Source organism: Calliopsis andreniformis, chromosome 1 (genome assembly GCF_051401765.1).
Source record: "Calliopsis andreniformis isolate RMS-2024a chromosome 1, iyCalAndr_principal, whole genome shotgun sequence".
NCBI classification, from domain to species: Eukaryota; Metazoa; Arthropoda; class Insecta; order Hymenoptera; family Andrenidae; genus Calliopsis; species Calliopsis andreniformis.
Window position 1 is genome coordinate 1,684,567 of NC_135062.1, and position 18,392 is coordinate 1,702,958.

General features: G+C 35.5%; 1 protein-coding gene across 26 annotated transcripts in view; it reads left to right on the forward strand.

Annotated features, from left to right (window-relative positions):
* The first annotated feature begins 14,505 nt into the window (after positions 1–14,505).
* The window catches only part of LOC143177745 (cyclin-dependent kinases regulatory subunit), a 38,770-nt gene continuing 34,883 nt past the window's right edge, over positions 14,506–18,392 (forward strand). For 6 of the 26 annotated variants that reach the window (XM_076375893.1, XM_076376042.1, XM_076376050.1 and 3 more), the window contains exons 1-2: positions 15,095–15,228; positions 15,300–15,427. In XM_076375893.1, the coding sequence (XP_076232008.1) occupies positions 15,366–15,427 (62 nt within the window). In that variant the 5' untranslated portion in view covers positions 15,095–15,228; positions 15,300–15,365. Of the gene's footprint in view, positions 14,907–15,069; positions 15,229–15,295; positions 15,428–16,665; positions 17,070–17,176; positions 17,699–18,255; positions 18,352–18,392 lie in introns of those variants that run through there. The other 20 variants (XM_076375937.1, XM_076375973.1, XM_076375954.1 and 17 more) reach the window with 11 other exon arrangements.

An 18,392-nucleotide genomic window follows, 5' to 3' on the forward strand; every position in this document is an offset into this window, starting at 1 on the left:
GAAATAAATTCCACAATTCTTAGTTACGAGAAAATATATATTATCACCACGTGCGCGTGTCGCGATGCCGCGTCGCCATCAAGACTAACCTCCCCGGTAGTTCCCCACTCCCGCATCGGTAAAAGCCCGTTTCACATAGTTTTTATAATTGGCGCGCAATTCAACAATCACTAAGACTATTGTTCTCAATCTTTTTCACATTTTTCAATTTGATATACCACAGTAAAAATATAAAAAGTAATGTTTCCGTAGTTTCTACGGATTCTACACTATTGTTATGCGTATTAAAACATTGTAAATCGTGTCTAAATGTTTGTTTCCTAAGAAATGTAAAACTAACCCGTAAATGCCATATGTTGCAAAATGTAATCCGTAAAAACTACGTAACCAGCAATTTTTATTTCTTTAACTATGGCGCACTAAACCAAAAAATGAATCAAAAATTCTAAATAAGAGAATAAGTAGACATGAAGGATAAAGCAGCGGTAGCGGAGGACCTGCTGATCATAGGTATACAACGCCACAGAAATACACCTTACGTTATGTATTATAATACTCCGCGGGCACCAATATTCACAATAATATGTATCTATTTTTTCAACTTTGTTACATTAAAATATTTAAAAACATAACAAAATTCGTGCGAAAATATCGCTTCGAAAAATACTTTGGCTCCTTCCTCAAATCTCGCCAGTATGAAAAAAATGTAATCTAGATGGACCAAATGGATTTAGTTCATACTGGCGAGATTTGAAGAAGGAGCCAAAGTATTTTTGGAAGCGAAATTTTGGTTCGGTTCATGTATGATTTGGGCTGGCTTTAGTGCGTTCGGCACCACAGCAATTGCATTCGTTCCACTAACAATGAACAGCATTGGATATCAGACAGTGCTTAATGACAATTTATTACCCTATATCTGCCGCTTTCCAAGTACTAAATTCATTTTCCAGCAAGACAATGCTTCCGTTCATACGAATAGAAGCACAAGGAAGTGACTCAAAGAGCAAAATCTTGGTGTTATGGTCTGGCCATTTCGTTCACCGGATTTAAATCCGGTAGAGAATTTATAGGAAATTCTTATTTGCGACGATTATGCAGATTGTCGCCAATACAGTTCAGTTGATGAACTTAGAAATGGCATTATGACAGCATGGGCGACAATCAAGCTCGAAACCATAAAAAATTTAATTGCGAGCATGCCAAACTGAATTTTTTTAGCAATACAGGAAAATTTGTCGAATAAATAAGTTTTGTTAAGTGCGTCTAAACTTTTAATACGGCCGTTTTTCACATTGCGACAAAAAATACTTTCGTTTAGTGTCAAATTTAAAAATCTCTAGTAGTAATCATAGTTTTTCAAGCTATTATAAACTTTTGTTGCAAATAGGTATAAGTGCGTTATTTTTGTTGCGGATAGGTATAAGTGCGTGGAGTGTGATTGACTCACTCACATCGTTGTACGGATTGTGTTTAGATCAAAGCTGAGGAAAAGACTCGCCAAGGAACGCCATTTCCAAATTATCCAAGGAGCTCTGAATGAGTTAAAGCGTCCGCGTCCGATGTGAGTGGGTTAAGGTGATCAAAACATTGTAAGGTGATTGAATCCAGCGAATGTGTACGATTAAGGTCGAAATTGTATGAGGATGAGAGTGTACGCGGGTAGGAGGGTCCCAAGAAGAGAGCCATAGCGGGGGGTCCGGAGTGAAAATTGATGTCCCGACATGTATGCATCTGCGGATGCATTGGCTTCAAACGCGCGGGTTTACCCTAAAAAACGCGCGAATTCTCGCTGATAGAAACACTCGATTACGCAGGAGCGTTTAGTCGTGGTTCAAGCCAAGCGTGCAAAGGTAGATGTGAAAACGTCGACTTTAGGCCGTCGTAAACCTCAAAGGGGAGGCCATCTCCGTGAGTGTGAAGGTTAAAAAGCATGCACGGTGAGATAAAAAGTGGTCAATCCGCGGTCGCCAGGCTACAGGAAGAGTCACGAGATTCGTTAATGGGGTTAATTGAAAATGTTCATGTTTACTGACAAGTTTGGGTCGCTACGGGTCGACCGCTGTAACTCTCGGGAAAACTTCTGGTGGCCGGCGGGGGTCGAACGGAATGGTTACCTGCAGAACAATGGCGCTAAGGAGATATAAACTGTGCGGAACGGTATGAGAGATCAGTCAATCAATCGCCTATATTGACTTTGATCTGTCCGCACGCAAAGCTTATTACATTTTTTTCCGACAGTTTTGGAATGTACATTCCAAACACGCAGGCCTACACTGTCAGTGTAAATGCTCGGTCTGAAGACACGCACGGAGCGCAGTCTTCACTCAAATGTTTGGATTGCAGGTTTTGGCACGTCAAAGCATTCACACAGCCAGTCCAACGTCCCGTCTTTAATACGCACACAAAAATGCCTTGGTCGCGCGAAAATTTAGAGAAGTTCATCGAAATTTATGGGATATATCCGTGTTTATGGAAGATTAAGTCGTATGACTATAAAAATAGGAATTTAAAAAATCGGGCGTATGAGGACCTTACAAAATTCTGCAAAACTTTTTGTCCAAGCACCAATAAGGACTTTGTCGTTAAAAAATTCAGGGTATCCGTGGATTGTTTAGAAAAGAATTAATAAAAATTAATGACTGTAAAAGAAGTGGTTCGGACAAAGATGATGTACATAAACCAAATCTGTAGTATTTTAATTTATTGTTATTTACAAAATATCAAGAGGAACTCGCAGAAAGTCTTAGTAACATGGACAAAACTGTTACTGATATTACGGAAGTCTATATCGAGGAAGAAGAAGAGAAAGCAAGTATTTGTTTGTTATCTTTATTTTGTTTTGTAAATTATACAACACTATTGTCTAACATAGCATCTTGCCATGGTACTTTACCATCACTATTAAAATATACCATATAGTTGTTACGGTTTTGTACAGCTTCTGCATCTACATTTGTTGGTCTTAATAATTGTAAATCTTCTAAATTATTTACTTCTGTATGCCATTTGACTTGTATTGTATTATTGTCATATGTTAGTGATGTCGCATAAGACGAAGATCGTTTCGATAAATAGTTATGCAAAGCACATATTGCTAACAAAATATATCGAACCTTTTCAGGGGCCATATTGATGCACGTGTTTAAAATTCTAAATCTACTATTCACTATCCCAAAGGCATTTCCAGAGACATTTCTTGCTCTAGACAGTCTATAATTATAAATACGCCTTAAAACTCCGAAAACTCCGCCCAAGCTACGACCAATAAAGAAGTATTACTAAAAGGTACAACAAAAGGTACGAAGCGGAAACTACAAGCAATAGCTTCATGAAAGCTTGCCAGTGTGCGTTAGAAAAGGATGTAAAAGAAACTACCGAATTCGAAGCAGTTGGTACCAATGTTGCAAAAGAACTGGAGAAAATGGAAGTTACTCAGGCTATATATGTTGAAAGCTTGATTAATTGTATTATGAGAAAAGGTTTATTGAATCAACTTACAGCCGATACTATTATATGCGAAAACCAAGATTCTAGTATATAATTGTAATGTTAACATAGAAAATTCACAAAATCAATAAGAAAACACGTTGTATTTTAATATGTAACACTATTCGTAAATAAAACTTTGTATTGTTAACAACACCTACTTTGAAAAAATCTTTTCTCAAAGCAGTATACAGGGTGTCCCAGCGAAGACTGTATAGTGCGTTAATTCATAAAGTATTAGAGATAAAAAAAATTGTTTATATAGGATTGCATGGTTCGGAGGGGCCAATTTATTAGCAATGGCAAATTTTTTATAACATTATTATTACATGAGATATGATGGTCAAGCTTGGTTTTTTAAACAGAACTATATATTTTTTTACAGTTCAGTTGATGTGTTTCAAGACGAACCCAGCGACGTCTAATTTATATACTTTTTTAAATTAATTTTCGAGACATTGCGTCTACAAATTTAAACAATTTTTGTTTATCTCTAATACTTTAGGACGAACAAATTATAACTTCACCAAAAGATGAAATTTCTTTTACCTATGTAGCGGCTAGCTGTATTCGAAGAAATGTTTTCTTGCCGTACAAAGGTTTAGAAAGTTTTATGACGCCCACGCCAGAGAAGCTATTTTTGAGTAAGCTGTCTGCATCCGTTTTAGCCGTTTGGGTCGAACAATTAAGTGTTCTTTAGGAATTTTCTACGACAGCCTCAATAGCGTTCGTAAGTGTCATAAATCTTGGGTCTCGGGAAAACCGAAGCCTGGATTGCCGAGGGCCTGCGAAGCATCACGTGGTGACACGTAACTTCCAGGGCCTGACGGGTTGTTTAGGTTTGACCCTGATGAGACCCCGCTGCATCACCAATATTTACGTTAGGAAATTGGCCTTCGACAGTTCGCCCCACTCTGATGAAGCGCGCTAAAGGCGCAAAGAGTGGGCGGATTGTCAGAGGACATTTTCATTGGTTAAGAGATGATTTGTCTTGACCAATGAAAATTAGTTGAACAGCTCCTCCAAGGAACCGAGCCTAGGAGGACGACGAATGAGAGTTGGAAGACACAGAGTCTCGCACCACCGAGAGTAAAAAGCAACTCGCGAATAAAGCCTGGAATCGTCACGCATAGTGGAAATAGTATTATTTCACCTAACAACCATTCCTTCACCTATATTAAAATTTTACATGAAATACAAGAACAAGAAGACTTAAAACTAGCAAACAGTTTAGCATCTTCACATATTAATTTTTATAACAAAAAGAAGAATATGCGTTTAGCTACTCAAGTTATAAATAATAGCGTTGCAGATTCTATTGATTTTTTAAGACTAAATGGCGATCCACACTTTGAAAAAAGTTAGTTAGTTTTCTAATGTTACAGTAATAAAAGAATAATTGAATTATTTGAAATTGTTATTACTATAAAATTAAGGATCTAATGTGTACACTTTCCATATTTCTATCTAAAACAATAAACCATACGAACGGAATTATATCACTTTTAAAGTGTACTTTTTACTCAGTATTAGTATTTCTGCGTTACATATTCTGTAATTTGTACGATTTGTACCAAATATGTAAGAAAAATTATATAAAAAAATTATATAAAAAATTAGTTAAAAACATTAGATATCTGTCAATTTTGCAACAGCTGAGCTACAGAATTGAAGTAGAATCTAAGTTGAAATAAAATATCCATATGTCAGTTTGTTTATACATCAAATTGGCGGCTCCGCCAGCCGTGGATTTAGACCGTGGCGTTGTCTGATCAAAGTTTCCAGAACTATGTTTCTAATAAGTCGGCATACGCTTATTCGAAATTCCCTGCACCCTCTAGATCTAGTTCTGACAGAATCAGTGTAATTTTATATATTTGTAGTGGAGGGGCAAGTTCTCAAAACTCAAGTACCAAATCTAGGTATCACGGATTTCCTGATTAATTGCCGCCTGGTGAGCACAAACTGAACTAAACTTGTTACTCTTTTACTCTGTTTTCTCCCTACATAGCAAACAGCACTGCTATCACAGAAATACCCTTTTTCTCCTTTTATTAGAAGATTATAAGCTGGGAAAGGGCTCATTCGATACAGAAAGGTTCAGTCGAGTGCGCTCTGGTTATGACTTCGTTTAGAACAATCTCTAAATTACCTAAAAATTCTTTGATTTCATGGCTATGAATTTGTCGATTTTTGCATTACTTTGAACACTCATATTACTGAACATCAGCAGAATCTGATTAAATTATAATCAGAACGTACTCGATTGAATCTTCTCCTATCCTTACCAGCTCAAAATCTTCTAATATAAGGACGAAAAGTATAATAGCGTAAACCTCTGTTTTTGCGTATTTTTGTCGGTAATGTCGCCGGTCTGACATATTAGATCCTCTTTTACAATCATACATTTATATTGTCGAAGCACAGTCTTCATACTTCAATATAGTGGAAAGGTCCAAAGATACTAGCGAACTTGTAATAAATGCTGAATGAGAATTAGGCATTCACTCATAATCTGCAGGTGCAGATTAGCACTATGTGAAAAGGTGTCACGTGACGCGACATGAGGTATAGCGTGCCACGCTTCGTAAGTCATGCGAGTCATGCAGCCTGAGGTGACGGGCTGTCGTTTCTGTGGCGACGACGTAATCCGTCGTGTGGTGAGGGGCTTCGATTTCCAGTGAATAGGAACTTCGATCGTTTCGGAGATTCAATAGTAGATTGAATCTGATGCTAATTTTAAGATTGTTTGTTTTAAGGTGAGGTGTTATGGGGTACGTTTTTGAATTTACAAAATTGCTATATTAGATTTTCAATCTTCCTGTCTCTTGCTTGTAAGCGAAGTCTGTGAATTTTTTTTTCAATTTTTATTTTAAATAATTCTAATTTTCGTATACATTTTCACAGATTACAATTGGACCACCCAACTCAATTCACCAATTTATTATTGGTACCAATTTTGTCAGTTCGAAGGTCATTTACTACCATATAGTATATTATGAGTAAAAGCATTATTCAAATTTAAATCAGATCGGATCCAAAAAGTTGTGAATGGACTCGACATTACACAAAATATTATAAGGACATATGTTTTTCGTAAAGCCACTCGTTTCAGGACCCACACAAATTGTAGTCTAACTAGGAATGTTATTATTTTGTTTATAACGTAAAAATTCAAAATTCTATTTTAGCCGTATTTTGTGTTTTGGTTAATAGTATTTGCATACAAATTTACAAAACGATGGATCAACATGTAGTTAACCCTTAAATGCGCAACATCTCCAGTTTAAACAAAAAATCATGTACATTATTTAGACACTAAAAATAATTGGCGTGCATAATTGGTTTAAAGGTTCTATTAGAAGATTAAACTGATTAATTTTAGTAAAGTATTTTTAGTCTACAATTCATTTTGTATCAGTCTTTTGATTTTAGAAGGCATTTTATAGACGAATCATATGTACAACAATTTACATTAAAGTGTTCAAAAGTATGCATGGCAATGAGGGCAATTGTTTAGGATTAGGGCTTCCCTACCAATTTTTCTACGCCTTTGCTACATTGTAGATTTTAATGTGTAGAGTAAGAATCTGAAAGAAAGAATTGTTTCTCGCTTCTCGGTTTTGAGATATAAAAGTTTATTGATAAAACTCATCAAACTTCCCCTGGTGAACAATATTCACCAGGGGTACATTTAAAGTGTTGCCACATTTGTAACATTGAAAGCTCGTGGTTGTCATTTCGTATAAACATAGCGATTAACGCAGTCGATAAATAAAAAAAAACAGTCAGTACATAAAAAGAGAGACGATTACAGAATAAAAAAAATCGCACTGAGCTACGCAATTACGCTCCGAGTCCAGCGATGTAAGCGGGTGTTAGCCTTGTCAACAGGTATTACAGTGCGGGTGCCGCCATATCAGATATACAGTACTGGCAGAATGGAGCTAATGCGCATGCGTGAGTTCTGCGAAGTTATGAAACGAGCATGTCTGCTTCTCAAAGCTTGAAAATCTAGCAAAAATAGTTTACTGCAATGGCAGGATATTCGGTAATTCAGATGATGAATAACCCTTGGCTATTGCTTCAAGATTTAATTGGAAATGCGAGTGAGTGGCCCTTGTTTATTCGGCAAACATTTGGGAACTAAAATTTCAATGATCACAACAGAATGATCATTGTAATGTCAGTACTGTATAACTGATACGGCACTCGCACCATAATATAAACCTTTATATTTCGAAAACAAAAAAAGAGCGACAATTTTTTCTTCCATTTTATTAATCTACACATTAAGGGGGTACGATCAGATATGTCAGAGCGGCGACATTACCGTCAAAATTAGGCAAAAACAGGGGTTTACGGCCTGACACTTTTCGTCCTTATATGAGAACATTTTAAACTGGGAATGGGTTCATTCGAAAGAAAACAGTTCAATGCAGTGCAATCAACTCGCGATTTAACGAAATTCTACTGATATTTAGTAATACGAGTGTTGTAAAGTAGACCAAAAATCTACCATTGACAGCTATGGAAATTTAAGCATTTTTATGTAATTTAGAGAGTGTTTTGAACGAAATCGCGAATTGACTGCGCTGCGTTGTACTTTTTTCTATCGAATCAACCCTTTTCCAGTTCAAAATGTTCTCATATAAGGACGAAAAGTGTCAGGCCGTAAAACCAAACCACAATATTGCTTTTGGCTGGGTTATCGATAAAACAGAGCAAAAAATGTGACAAATTTAGTTGAGCATTTGCAAACCAGGCGACGCCTAATTTGAAAGGCTGCCGATGTGGAATAGAAATCTGTGATACTCAAATTGGCGATGCGAGTTACTGAAAATTTCCCCCTCCACTACACACACCACCTAGTCGCGTGTACGGGAGCTCCGCGCTTCGGGCCACTCCGGCCATATTCGAAAAGTCAAAAGAGAACGCAAATGTAAAGTGAACCTTACTCTCTCGCTCTTGAAATACTGTCCAAGTTGCCGACAAACAACACAAACCGCGCGCGATATTTTCATTTGCCCAGACATATTTACGAAAGCCCGAGAAGACAAGAATACGGAGCCCGTCTTTTGCTATCATGCAGGTTCAAATCTGTGACTTTTTTATTTCATACATAATTTTTTTTAGCTTTTTAACTTTAGAATTCCTCGCTTCATATATTACATCATTTATAAAATACTGTAGAAAATATAATTCATATTTTAGCCACGCAAATATCCATAAAACACAGTTAAACTGTTCTCATTTTTTTTACAACCAGTCTTTTATGGAATGAAATAATAATTTGAGTCATAATAATATAAAATCAAATTTATATAAAGATTGGAATTGTATATTAAAATTACTTGTAGAATAAAAAAAAAGTTGCAGGTTTGAACGGGATCCGAATTCGAGCAATGGTAAAGACATAGATGACAGGTATAGGATCCGTGCATCTTGACGTTCATCATTTCATTACGGTTGTGAGGTGAGATTGTGAGATCCTATACACGTCTGATGTCACAGTTACATTGTGTATAATGAAGAAATAAATGCAGTAGATCACATGTATGTATATTCAAAACAGTCGTGTGCGTTTGGATACACCACCAGACATGCATAGGGAATTGAAATATCTCAATACCGTCGATTAGGTGTTGCGATTTCGAGTAACACTCGGTCATGTTCGGTTCGTGTCGCATATTGCATCGCTCGCTCCTAACCTAGCGCGTTACCGCTTATGTATACATACAGGGTGTCCCGCGTAACACACAAAAAAAAAACACAAAATTAAAAAAGTGTTTACATGTCATTTGCATGGTATAAGGGGGAAAATTTATTGGCTATAACAAATTATCTTTTAGATTATTATTTTCAAAGATATGATAATCAAGTTTAGTTTTTTAAATAGAACTATATACTTTTTTTCAAATCACTTTGTAGTGCGTTTCAAGACAAATTTAACGACATAGAAATTATGTATCTTTTTTCAAATGGTTTTCGAGATATTGGATACGAAAGTTTAGTGCTTTTCAACACAGGAAAACCTGCTCGAGTAGAGAGCACCGCAGGAAATCTCGCCTACGCGTCAAGTGCCACATGCCATACATTGTTCCTTGAAACCAATACGGGAGGGTTTGCTACAGGAACAGTAGGCCCAAATTCTGGAAATGGTTTTCCTGTGAACCTGACTATCATATCTTTGAAAATAATAATTTGAAAGATAATTTCTTCTAGCCAATAGATTTTTCCCTGTATATGTGTAGATACAGTAATGTTGCCGACGAGAGCCGTTTCGTCTACACGGACGAGAGCCGCGGTCTATCCCCACTACCTCGTATGATGTGTGCCTCCGAGAAACCAATTCTTGGAACCATCGCGTACGAGCTCGATACCCCAGAACAAGGCGGCCAAAAAAACTAAAACTAAAACTATAAAAAACAAAGATAGCATAAGGATTTAAATAGGAAAAATTGAAGTTTCTTATTCGCAAACAGATTTTCACGCACGTAACACCAGTCAATTCCTAGTGCTCTCCCGATGAAAATGATATTAAACACGACAGGATTCCGATTATTTATAACATACATAAAACTTGATTTATCGAAAGAAGGTCACGCTCATTTACGTATACAGTAATGTTACAGACGAGAGCCGTGCTCGGGTCTCGTCACGGCTCTTGTTCGTGTGGACGAAACGGCCCTCGATCGTGTTATTACTGTATTTAGAATCCAACGATCCTAATCCAGATCTAACTCAAAATATACATACACACATACATATATATATATTAATATTTCTATTTAAAATTGGTTTCAGTTTCATTAGTATCTACTTATATATGCAAATACGAAACTTCAATTTTTCCTATTCTTAATCCCTAATGTTATACTTGTCTCTTTTGTAACGTCATTGATTTCGGGCATCCAGCTTGAGCATAGACGGTCGAGCGAGACCCCTTTTTTTGCTTCTTCGGTCGTGTACCAATTATCTTGGCGACCGAGAGCAAAGGAAGCCAAATCGACTACCAGTCACAGACGAGAGCCACGACCAGACCCGAGCGCGGCTCTCGTCCGTAACATTACTGTATATGTATACGTATACTTATGTACACGCACACATATGCGTGATCTTCATATTAATATAAAAACGATATTTGAAAAAAGTGTCTATCTCGACAAAGCATCGACGTGGACAAACAATGAATAATATGAATGTAGTGGTATTTAGAATGTGACACTTGTAAAAGTTATACACATACAAATAACATGTGTCGTTTGATAAATACCACTACATTCACACGATTCGGTGCTATATTGAATCACAGAAAATATCTCAGCAATCGGAAACATCGCGCGTGGCACGTGCCGCTTGTAGGGATTTGAACAGTTGAATATGGCGTTTCAAGAGTGAGAGAGTAAGACTCATACTCGCACTCTCTCTACTTTCCGCAAATGTCCGAAGTCGGTCGCGAAGCGTCGAGTTCACGTACACGTAGCTCGCATAGTAGTGTGTGCAGTAGAGGGGGAAATTTTCTAAGCTGTCTCCCGAATTCGAAATTATACAAAGGCTCCACCTTGCGTTCATCAGGCAGCCACGTGTCTGTGGGTATTACTATTTCTGTAACGAAAACTGTAATAGCAGATACCGACCTGGCAATCTCGAAAAGTCACGTGACTACCGTACGACCTTAAGGGCCTAGGATCAGATATGTCAGGGCGGTGACATTACCGACAAAATTAGGCAAAAACAGAGGTTGACGCGCTGACGCTTTACGTCCTTATATTGAAAGATTTTGAGATGGAAAAGGACTCATTCGATAGAGGAAGATTCAATCTAGCCCGTGCTGGTCATTATTTAATCAGATTCTGCTGATGTTCAGTAATATGAGTGTTCAAAGTAAAGCAAAAATCGACAAATTCACAGCCATGAAATCTAAGCATTTTTACCTAATTTAGAGATTGTTCTGAGTGAAATTATGACCAGCGCGGGCTAGATTGATCCTTCCTCTATCGAATGAGCTCTTTTCGAGCTCAAAACCTTCCAATATAAGGACGTAAAGCGTCAGCGCGATTTGGCAGTGCTTTTTGCCAGGTTAGAGATAAAACAGAGTAAAAAACTGACAAGTTTAGTTCCGCTTGAACACACCAGGCAGCGCCTAATCAGGAGGCCCGTGCTGCCCTGAGTTGGCACGCGAGTTTCGAGAATTTGACGCACTACTACACATGCAACTATACGAGCTGCGTGTTTCACTCATGTCCCACAAGAAGTCCCATGAAAAGTCATTCCGAGTGACATTGTAAGGTTCGAACAGAAAGTGAGCTCGGCGTTTCGGACTGCTTCGGACGGCTTTGGAAAGATTCGGAAAGAAGCTTGAAACGCTTAGGTCCAAGTCACCGGCAAGCGCAACAAGGCACACGCAGCCTTTTTGATATTATAGATATTTTCACGTTTCGACTCGGAAGGAGATTCTTCGGTGAGATCTTCAAAAATTTGTATGAAATTTTGAGGGATGAGTTTAAAGATCAAACGATGACATTCTCTGTGTATTTTGTATGAAAAATTAAATTAAAACAAGTTTATGTACAAGCTGATACAATCGAGAAAGAGCGATTCTACATGCAATAATAAACTAAAAATAAAGAATATAAATTGTTTATAATATTTATATGTTCTTAGGTCTGGGTTAGGTCTGGGTATATACAAAATAAAAGGAGACATTGCTAAAAATACATTAATTTAATATATTTACTTTTTAATTATAATAATTTATAATTAAATTTTCCCCCCGTTCCCGCCTCTTCCCCCCAGGCCAGGACCGCGATTGCTGCCGCGACCCCGACTGCGACTTCTCCGATACTTCCACTTGCGGATTTTCTTTTTAAAGAACCGAAATTACAATATGAAAAATGACACATGTTATTCACAAAATTTACTTCGTTTTTGAACAAAAATGAATAGATAAATTACTTAGCGCTTTAGCATAAGATCGCCTATGATCTACGTACCTTTTGTCGTCATGCCTCCTCTAAAGCTTGCACCGACTCCGGCGTCGGCGTCGGCGTCGGAATCGGCATTGGTGTCGGCGTCAGCGCTAGCTGTAGAGTAGGCATGACGACAAAATGTACGTAGATCACAGACGATCTTATGCTAAAGCGCTAAGTAATTTATCTATTCATTTTTTGTTCAAGAACGAAATAAATTTCGTGAATAACATGTGTCTATTTTTCATATTACAGTTTTGGGCTTTTAAAAAGAAAGTCCGTAAATGGAAGTACGGGAGAAGCCGCGGTCGAGGTCGCAGCGGCAACCGTGATTAATATGATTATAAATATATTAAATTAATGTATTTTTAGCAACGTCTCCTCTTATTTTGTATATACCCAGAGCTAACCCTGACCTAACCCAGACCAAACCGGAAGGAAGAACGAATTGGAAATAATTCGCCACATATACAAAGAGATAAGTAAAATCCTTTTACTCTTATTGTTTGTAAGTAAATTAGTAGGAAATCAACATGAACTTGTTTTAATTGTTTTTAAAGGCTGGTATCAAGAACGTAGAATGTGTAAAACTTGTAAGTATATCATCTTTTACATTTAAGTTATATAAATTCGAAAAGTAATTTTTATTAAACTGATTTACTTTTGCAGATCAAATCAGAGTTTACACTCGAAATATTTCGGGAGTGACTCGTGTCGCTCAATGCTGCTTACGGGTGACTTGCACCAAACCATAATAGCGTTTTGGCGTTTTAGAAACACGAGAGTAAGATATGACATTTGCCTTCTTTCTCGTCTTTCCGAAGCTATCCGAAGTGATCCGAAGGGCCGAATTCACGTACATACGGCTCGTATAGTAGTGTGTATAGTGGAGGGGGAATCATAGTGTGGCTCCATCTCGCATTCATTAGGCAGCCACATGTCTGTGGTTAATTTTATTTCTGTAAAGAAAACTGTAACGGCAGATACCGACCAAGAAATCTCGTAAAGTCACGTGACTACCCTAAGCCCTTAAAGTCTACAATGTAGCAGAGACGCAAAAGAATTGGTGGGGAGGCCCTAATCCTAAACAATTATCTTAATGAATTATTTATTTTATATATAAAAGTTTTACGCTTTAACGTATTAGTTACAATTTAAGGGCCTAGGATCAGATATGTCAGGGCGGTGACATTACCGACAAAAATAGGCAAAAACAGAGGTTTACGCGCTTTGCTTTACGTCCTTATATTGAAAGATTTTGAGATGGAAAAGGACTCATTCGATAGGGGAAGGTTCAATCTAGCCCGCGCTGGTCACGATTTCGCTCAGAACAATCTCTAAATTACCTAAAAATGCTTAGATTTCATGGCTGTGAATTTGTCGATTTTTGCTTTACTTTGAACACTCATATTACTGAACATCAGCAGAATCTGATTAAATAATGACCAGCGCGGGCTAGATTGAACTTTGCTCTATCGAATGAGTCTTTTTCCATCTCAAAATCTTTCAATATAAGGACGTAAAGCGTCAGCGCGTAAACCTCTGTTTTTGCCTAATTTTGTCGGTAATGTCACCGCCCTGACATATCTGATCCTAGGCCCTTAACGCATATTCTTTCTTTCTCGTTCGCACCGTCCTTCTCTATATTCCCTATGAAGCAAAATATCGGCTCAAGGCGTATTCAGTAGAGATTTACTGATGGATAAAATTGTAATTGATGTAGCTACAGCGTGACAGAACTTTCGTACAATGCGATTTGGCAATTATCCCTTCGCACTTCCCATTTGTAATTCAACAAGATAACGCTAGATGCCACGTTATCAAATGTCTCATGTATAAATTATGTTTTCACTAATGCGCGTTTCTTCCCGATAGCGCTTCGATCGATTTGGAGTAGGTTCCGAAGGAGTCTGCCCCTGTAATAGAGATTACAGACTAGAAATTTTAAATGATGAATCCTACATTCATGATTATACATCATAACTCCTGTAGCTGCTTTCACATCTTTATATCATAGCTCCACAATTTGAAGCTAATTCCTCAATTTACTGTAGCTAGAATCAGGGCTGTACACCATAGTCACGCATGCGCACTGAAAATTGGGACTTAAGAATCGCCGGAGTTTCGCCTCTCTAAAAATCCTCCGTGCCCATACACTGAGCCTGAGCGTATGCTCTGCTCTGGCTTTGCCCCTGTCCCTATATTCCTGTCCATGGGTGGAAGCGTGGAAGCAGTTCGTCTGTCACTCCCCCTTCATCTTGAAGGCATCATTTTCCATTCTGCTTTAGATCCAATATATATGTATACAACTGTTGCAAAGGAAGGATAAATTTAATTCTTCTAGAAATATATATAAATCTTACGAGATCTTATATTTTAATTATCTAATATGCCTGTGGATCAAATACAATATTCTGAAAAGTACAGTGATGATAAATATGAATATAGGTGTGTATAAAAAGAGTAGTTGATAATAATTTGTAATTAAGCCATTAATATGTATTGTGTATATCAACGGAATTTATTTTCAACTTGTTTTTGATGTGTGTATAAATACATATACATATATACTGTATATAATAATATGGAATATGTGGTACAACCATATACGTGCCGAGGTGCGCATACACACGTACGCACAAATAATCATTCAAAATAAGTGTTACTAAATAAATGCTAATATATTGCTGAACACAATGTACTTTAGTTTTCAGTTAATTATCGCTATTTACATATATATTCATAATGAAATAGTATATATTTTATATATGTAAATAATTCAGTATTTATCTCTAGAGTTGAAGCTTGTTTACTTTTAACACTTACTTTACATGTTCTTAGGCATGTTATTTTACCAGCAGATTTAGCAAGACACGTTCCAAAAACTCATCTTATGTCGGAAACTGAATGGAGAAATTTAGGAGTGCAGCAAAGTCCAGGTTGGGTTCACTACATGATGCACGTACCAGGTAAATAGATTAGGAGAATTTCTATTAATTCACTCAGAGATAAAAGACAGCTTCTGTTTCTATTATAATAACAATTATATGTACAGGCTCTATTTATAGATATAATATTCATAACTAATATATGATGTATAAATATTCAATTCATGGTAGTATTTGGTAATATTTCCTCTGCTCGCACAACCACTAACATGACTTGATCTTATCCATTGTCTATAGTTGCCTAGAATGCAACATTGTCATTTACTGTATAAATGATTGTAGCATCTTTTAAATGTTTATAAAACAATATATAGGTATATACATGTATTGTATATACATGATAGTAACCAATATGTCTTTAATTTTTGAGATAACAGTGAAAAAGTTTTAAATATAAATAAAGAAAAGGATAAAATACTAGATTAGATTGATGAAAATCTAATATAATTGGAAAAATTCAAAGATAACTATTAACTCTTAAAAGGATGATGTTGTATTGACATTTTATAAAAAGTGTAAACTAATGCTTAACGCAATGTTTATTAAACGTTGATGAGTAAAGCAATCTCTAACAAGAATATTTTCAATATTATAAATAAATTTATCATTTAATATTTTGTATTTATTCTGCATCAAACAAAATATTCCTTTTTTGTTATGGTTTTCATATAGTTTAAAGTATAAGTAAGGATACCAAATGAAAGAATGGTATTTAATTGTACAGAAAAAAAAGTAATTTGAAAGCATAGAACACAATTTGTCACTAATACTCTTCATTTTAGAATTAATTTAGTTTGAATTTCAGCTGGGTATGAATATTAAGAATAAGGGAAATACGAGAATCAGATTGCATATTTCTTTACTTTTGAGTAACTTTTTGTTATTCTCAAGTGGGAGAGAAAAATTCACTTTTTTGTCCCTCCCCCTCACATAGTCTATTACCAAAAAGTTTTTCTATACTCTTGATTTATTTTTTTATTTAGCATCATTATTTTTTCACTTGCAGTATTAATTAAAAGACAACCTGTATATTTGTATTGTGTTATTTCACTTTATAAACTAATTGTAAGTCTATAAGATATCTGGTAGCTAATAACACAACTAGAAAATTGAAAAAATTATTACAAAATATAATTTTTATACTGCTTTAATTGTAATATTATATATATATATTGAAATACAGTAAATGTATAGAAATTAACAGATATTTTAATATTCTAAGTGCTTATCTTTGAAAAAAAGATTTGTCAATTTTTCAGTTCTACCAATAATGTATGAAATGTTCTTTTTAAGTAGTTAATATCAAAGAGAGTTAATACCAAAGGCTTCTATAGAATACACTAGACTGCAAACGCAATGTACCCAAAAAGTATGTACTAAACTGGTGCACACGTGTTTAAAAGGTGCAATAATATAAGTACCTATACATACATCCATATGGCAAATATGTAAGTACTTATGCATACATACATAATATGAGTTGCATATTTTTCTACATTGCGTTCATTTCGATCTCGATCGCATTGAAGCTGATTGAAGTGTCGATAAACATCAGTTTTCGTTAGCGTCTAGTAAAAGTTATTTGTGTAATTATGCATACTAAATGTGTAGTTGATCACTGTGGAAGTATAAAAACTAAAGGTTCCGGAATTGGGTTCTTCCAGTGAGTATTATATTATTTTGAAATTATACAAAGCATGTTTTATGTTATTTGAACTTTATTTGAAACCTAACTTCTTATATTGGAAAACTTTTAAATTTCCGTTAAAGGAACCATGATTATTGTCAGCATGGATCACAGTAATGAATAGAAAAGACTGGCTAATAAATGCACAAAGTATAATTTGTGCAAAACATTTTAAATCTACTAATGTTTATAATACACTAGAAGTGAAAGTGACTAGACTAAAGTCAGATATAATCCCTTCCGAAAGCTTACCTAAGAATACACCATAGAATTTAAACCCTTGCCGTTGAATGTCTCCTCTAAGGAGACAAAATGAATGGAAACTCAGAATGTCAGAATGCAAAAGGATCAAATTCTGCCACAGATGCATGTAATTTCAGTAACAATCTTTATTGATATACATTATAAACATATTATATGTACAAATGTATCAAACAGTATTACATATATGGTTACAGCAGGTCTGCATGCTTCAATGTCATAAGGAAGTCAGTGATCTGAATAATAAACTTCTGAACAGTGAAAATATTTGAGATTAATATTACAATTTGTATGAATTGCAGAGTTTTGCATTAGTTTTATTGTATTGTAAATACATGTATTGTTATTTACACTTTAATAAAAAATAATTTATTTCTTTTACAATAGAAAATGATATTATTAATAGTAAGTATTATTTTCCTCCAATATTTTACTACGTTATAAAAGTTGACCTTTAGCATAAATACATATTTGAATAAACAGCCAAATTTTAGCGCTTTTTTATGCACTTTTTCGTTGCGTTTTAGTCTAAATACCAAATTCGTACATAAAAATTGGGTCACCTTACAGACAAAAGCTAGCAGTCTAGTGTATTATATAGAAGTCTGTAGTTAGTACTTAGATTAGAATCATAATAATATATAGAAATAAAAAAGCAAGATAGGCAATGAGTGCACAGTAGATATATAGCAATACAAACATTTTATATAAATATACAGTTTGAATTCAGCCTTAGGATGTCAACACAAAAACATAGCATTTAACATGTATTTGAACAATAATTTATTTATATTTATGAAATTCTCTAAAGCAAGGGTTTAAGCACAACCCAGTTTTTTTTTGTACAATTTGGACAGTGATAAATAGTATCCAATCTAATATGCTTTTTATTGTTACATAGTTTGCACCTGCGCCTCATAATTCTATTATTTGCACTTTTTGGAAGTAATTCGGGTAAATGTATTTTAAATTGTAGAGAAGATGATGAAATATTTTTGTAAGTTCTTCTTAATGGCTCCACTATATTTATTATAAAGA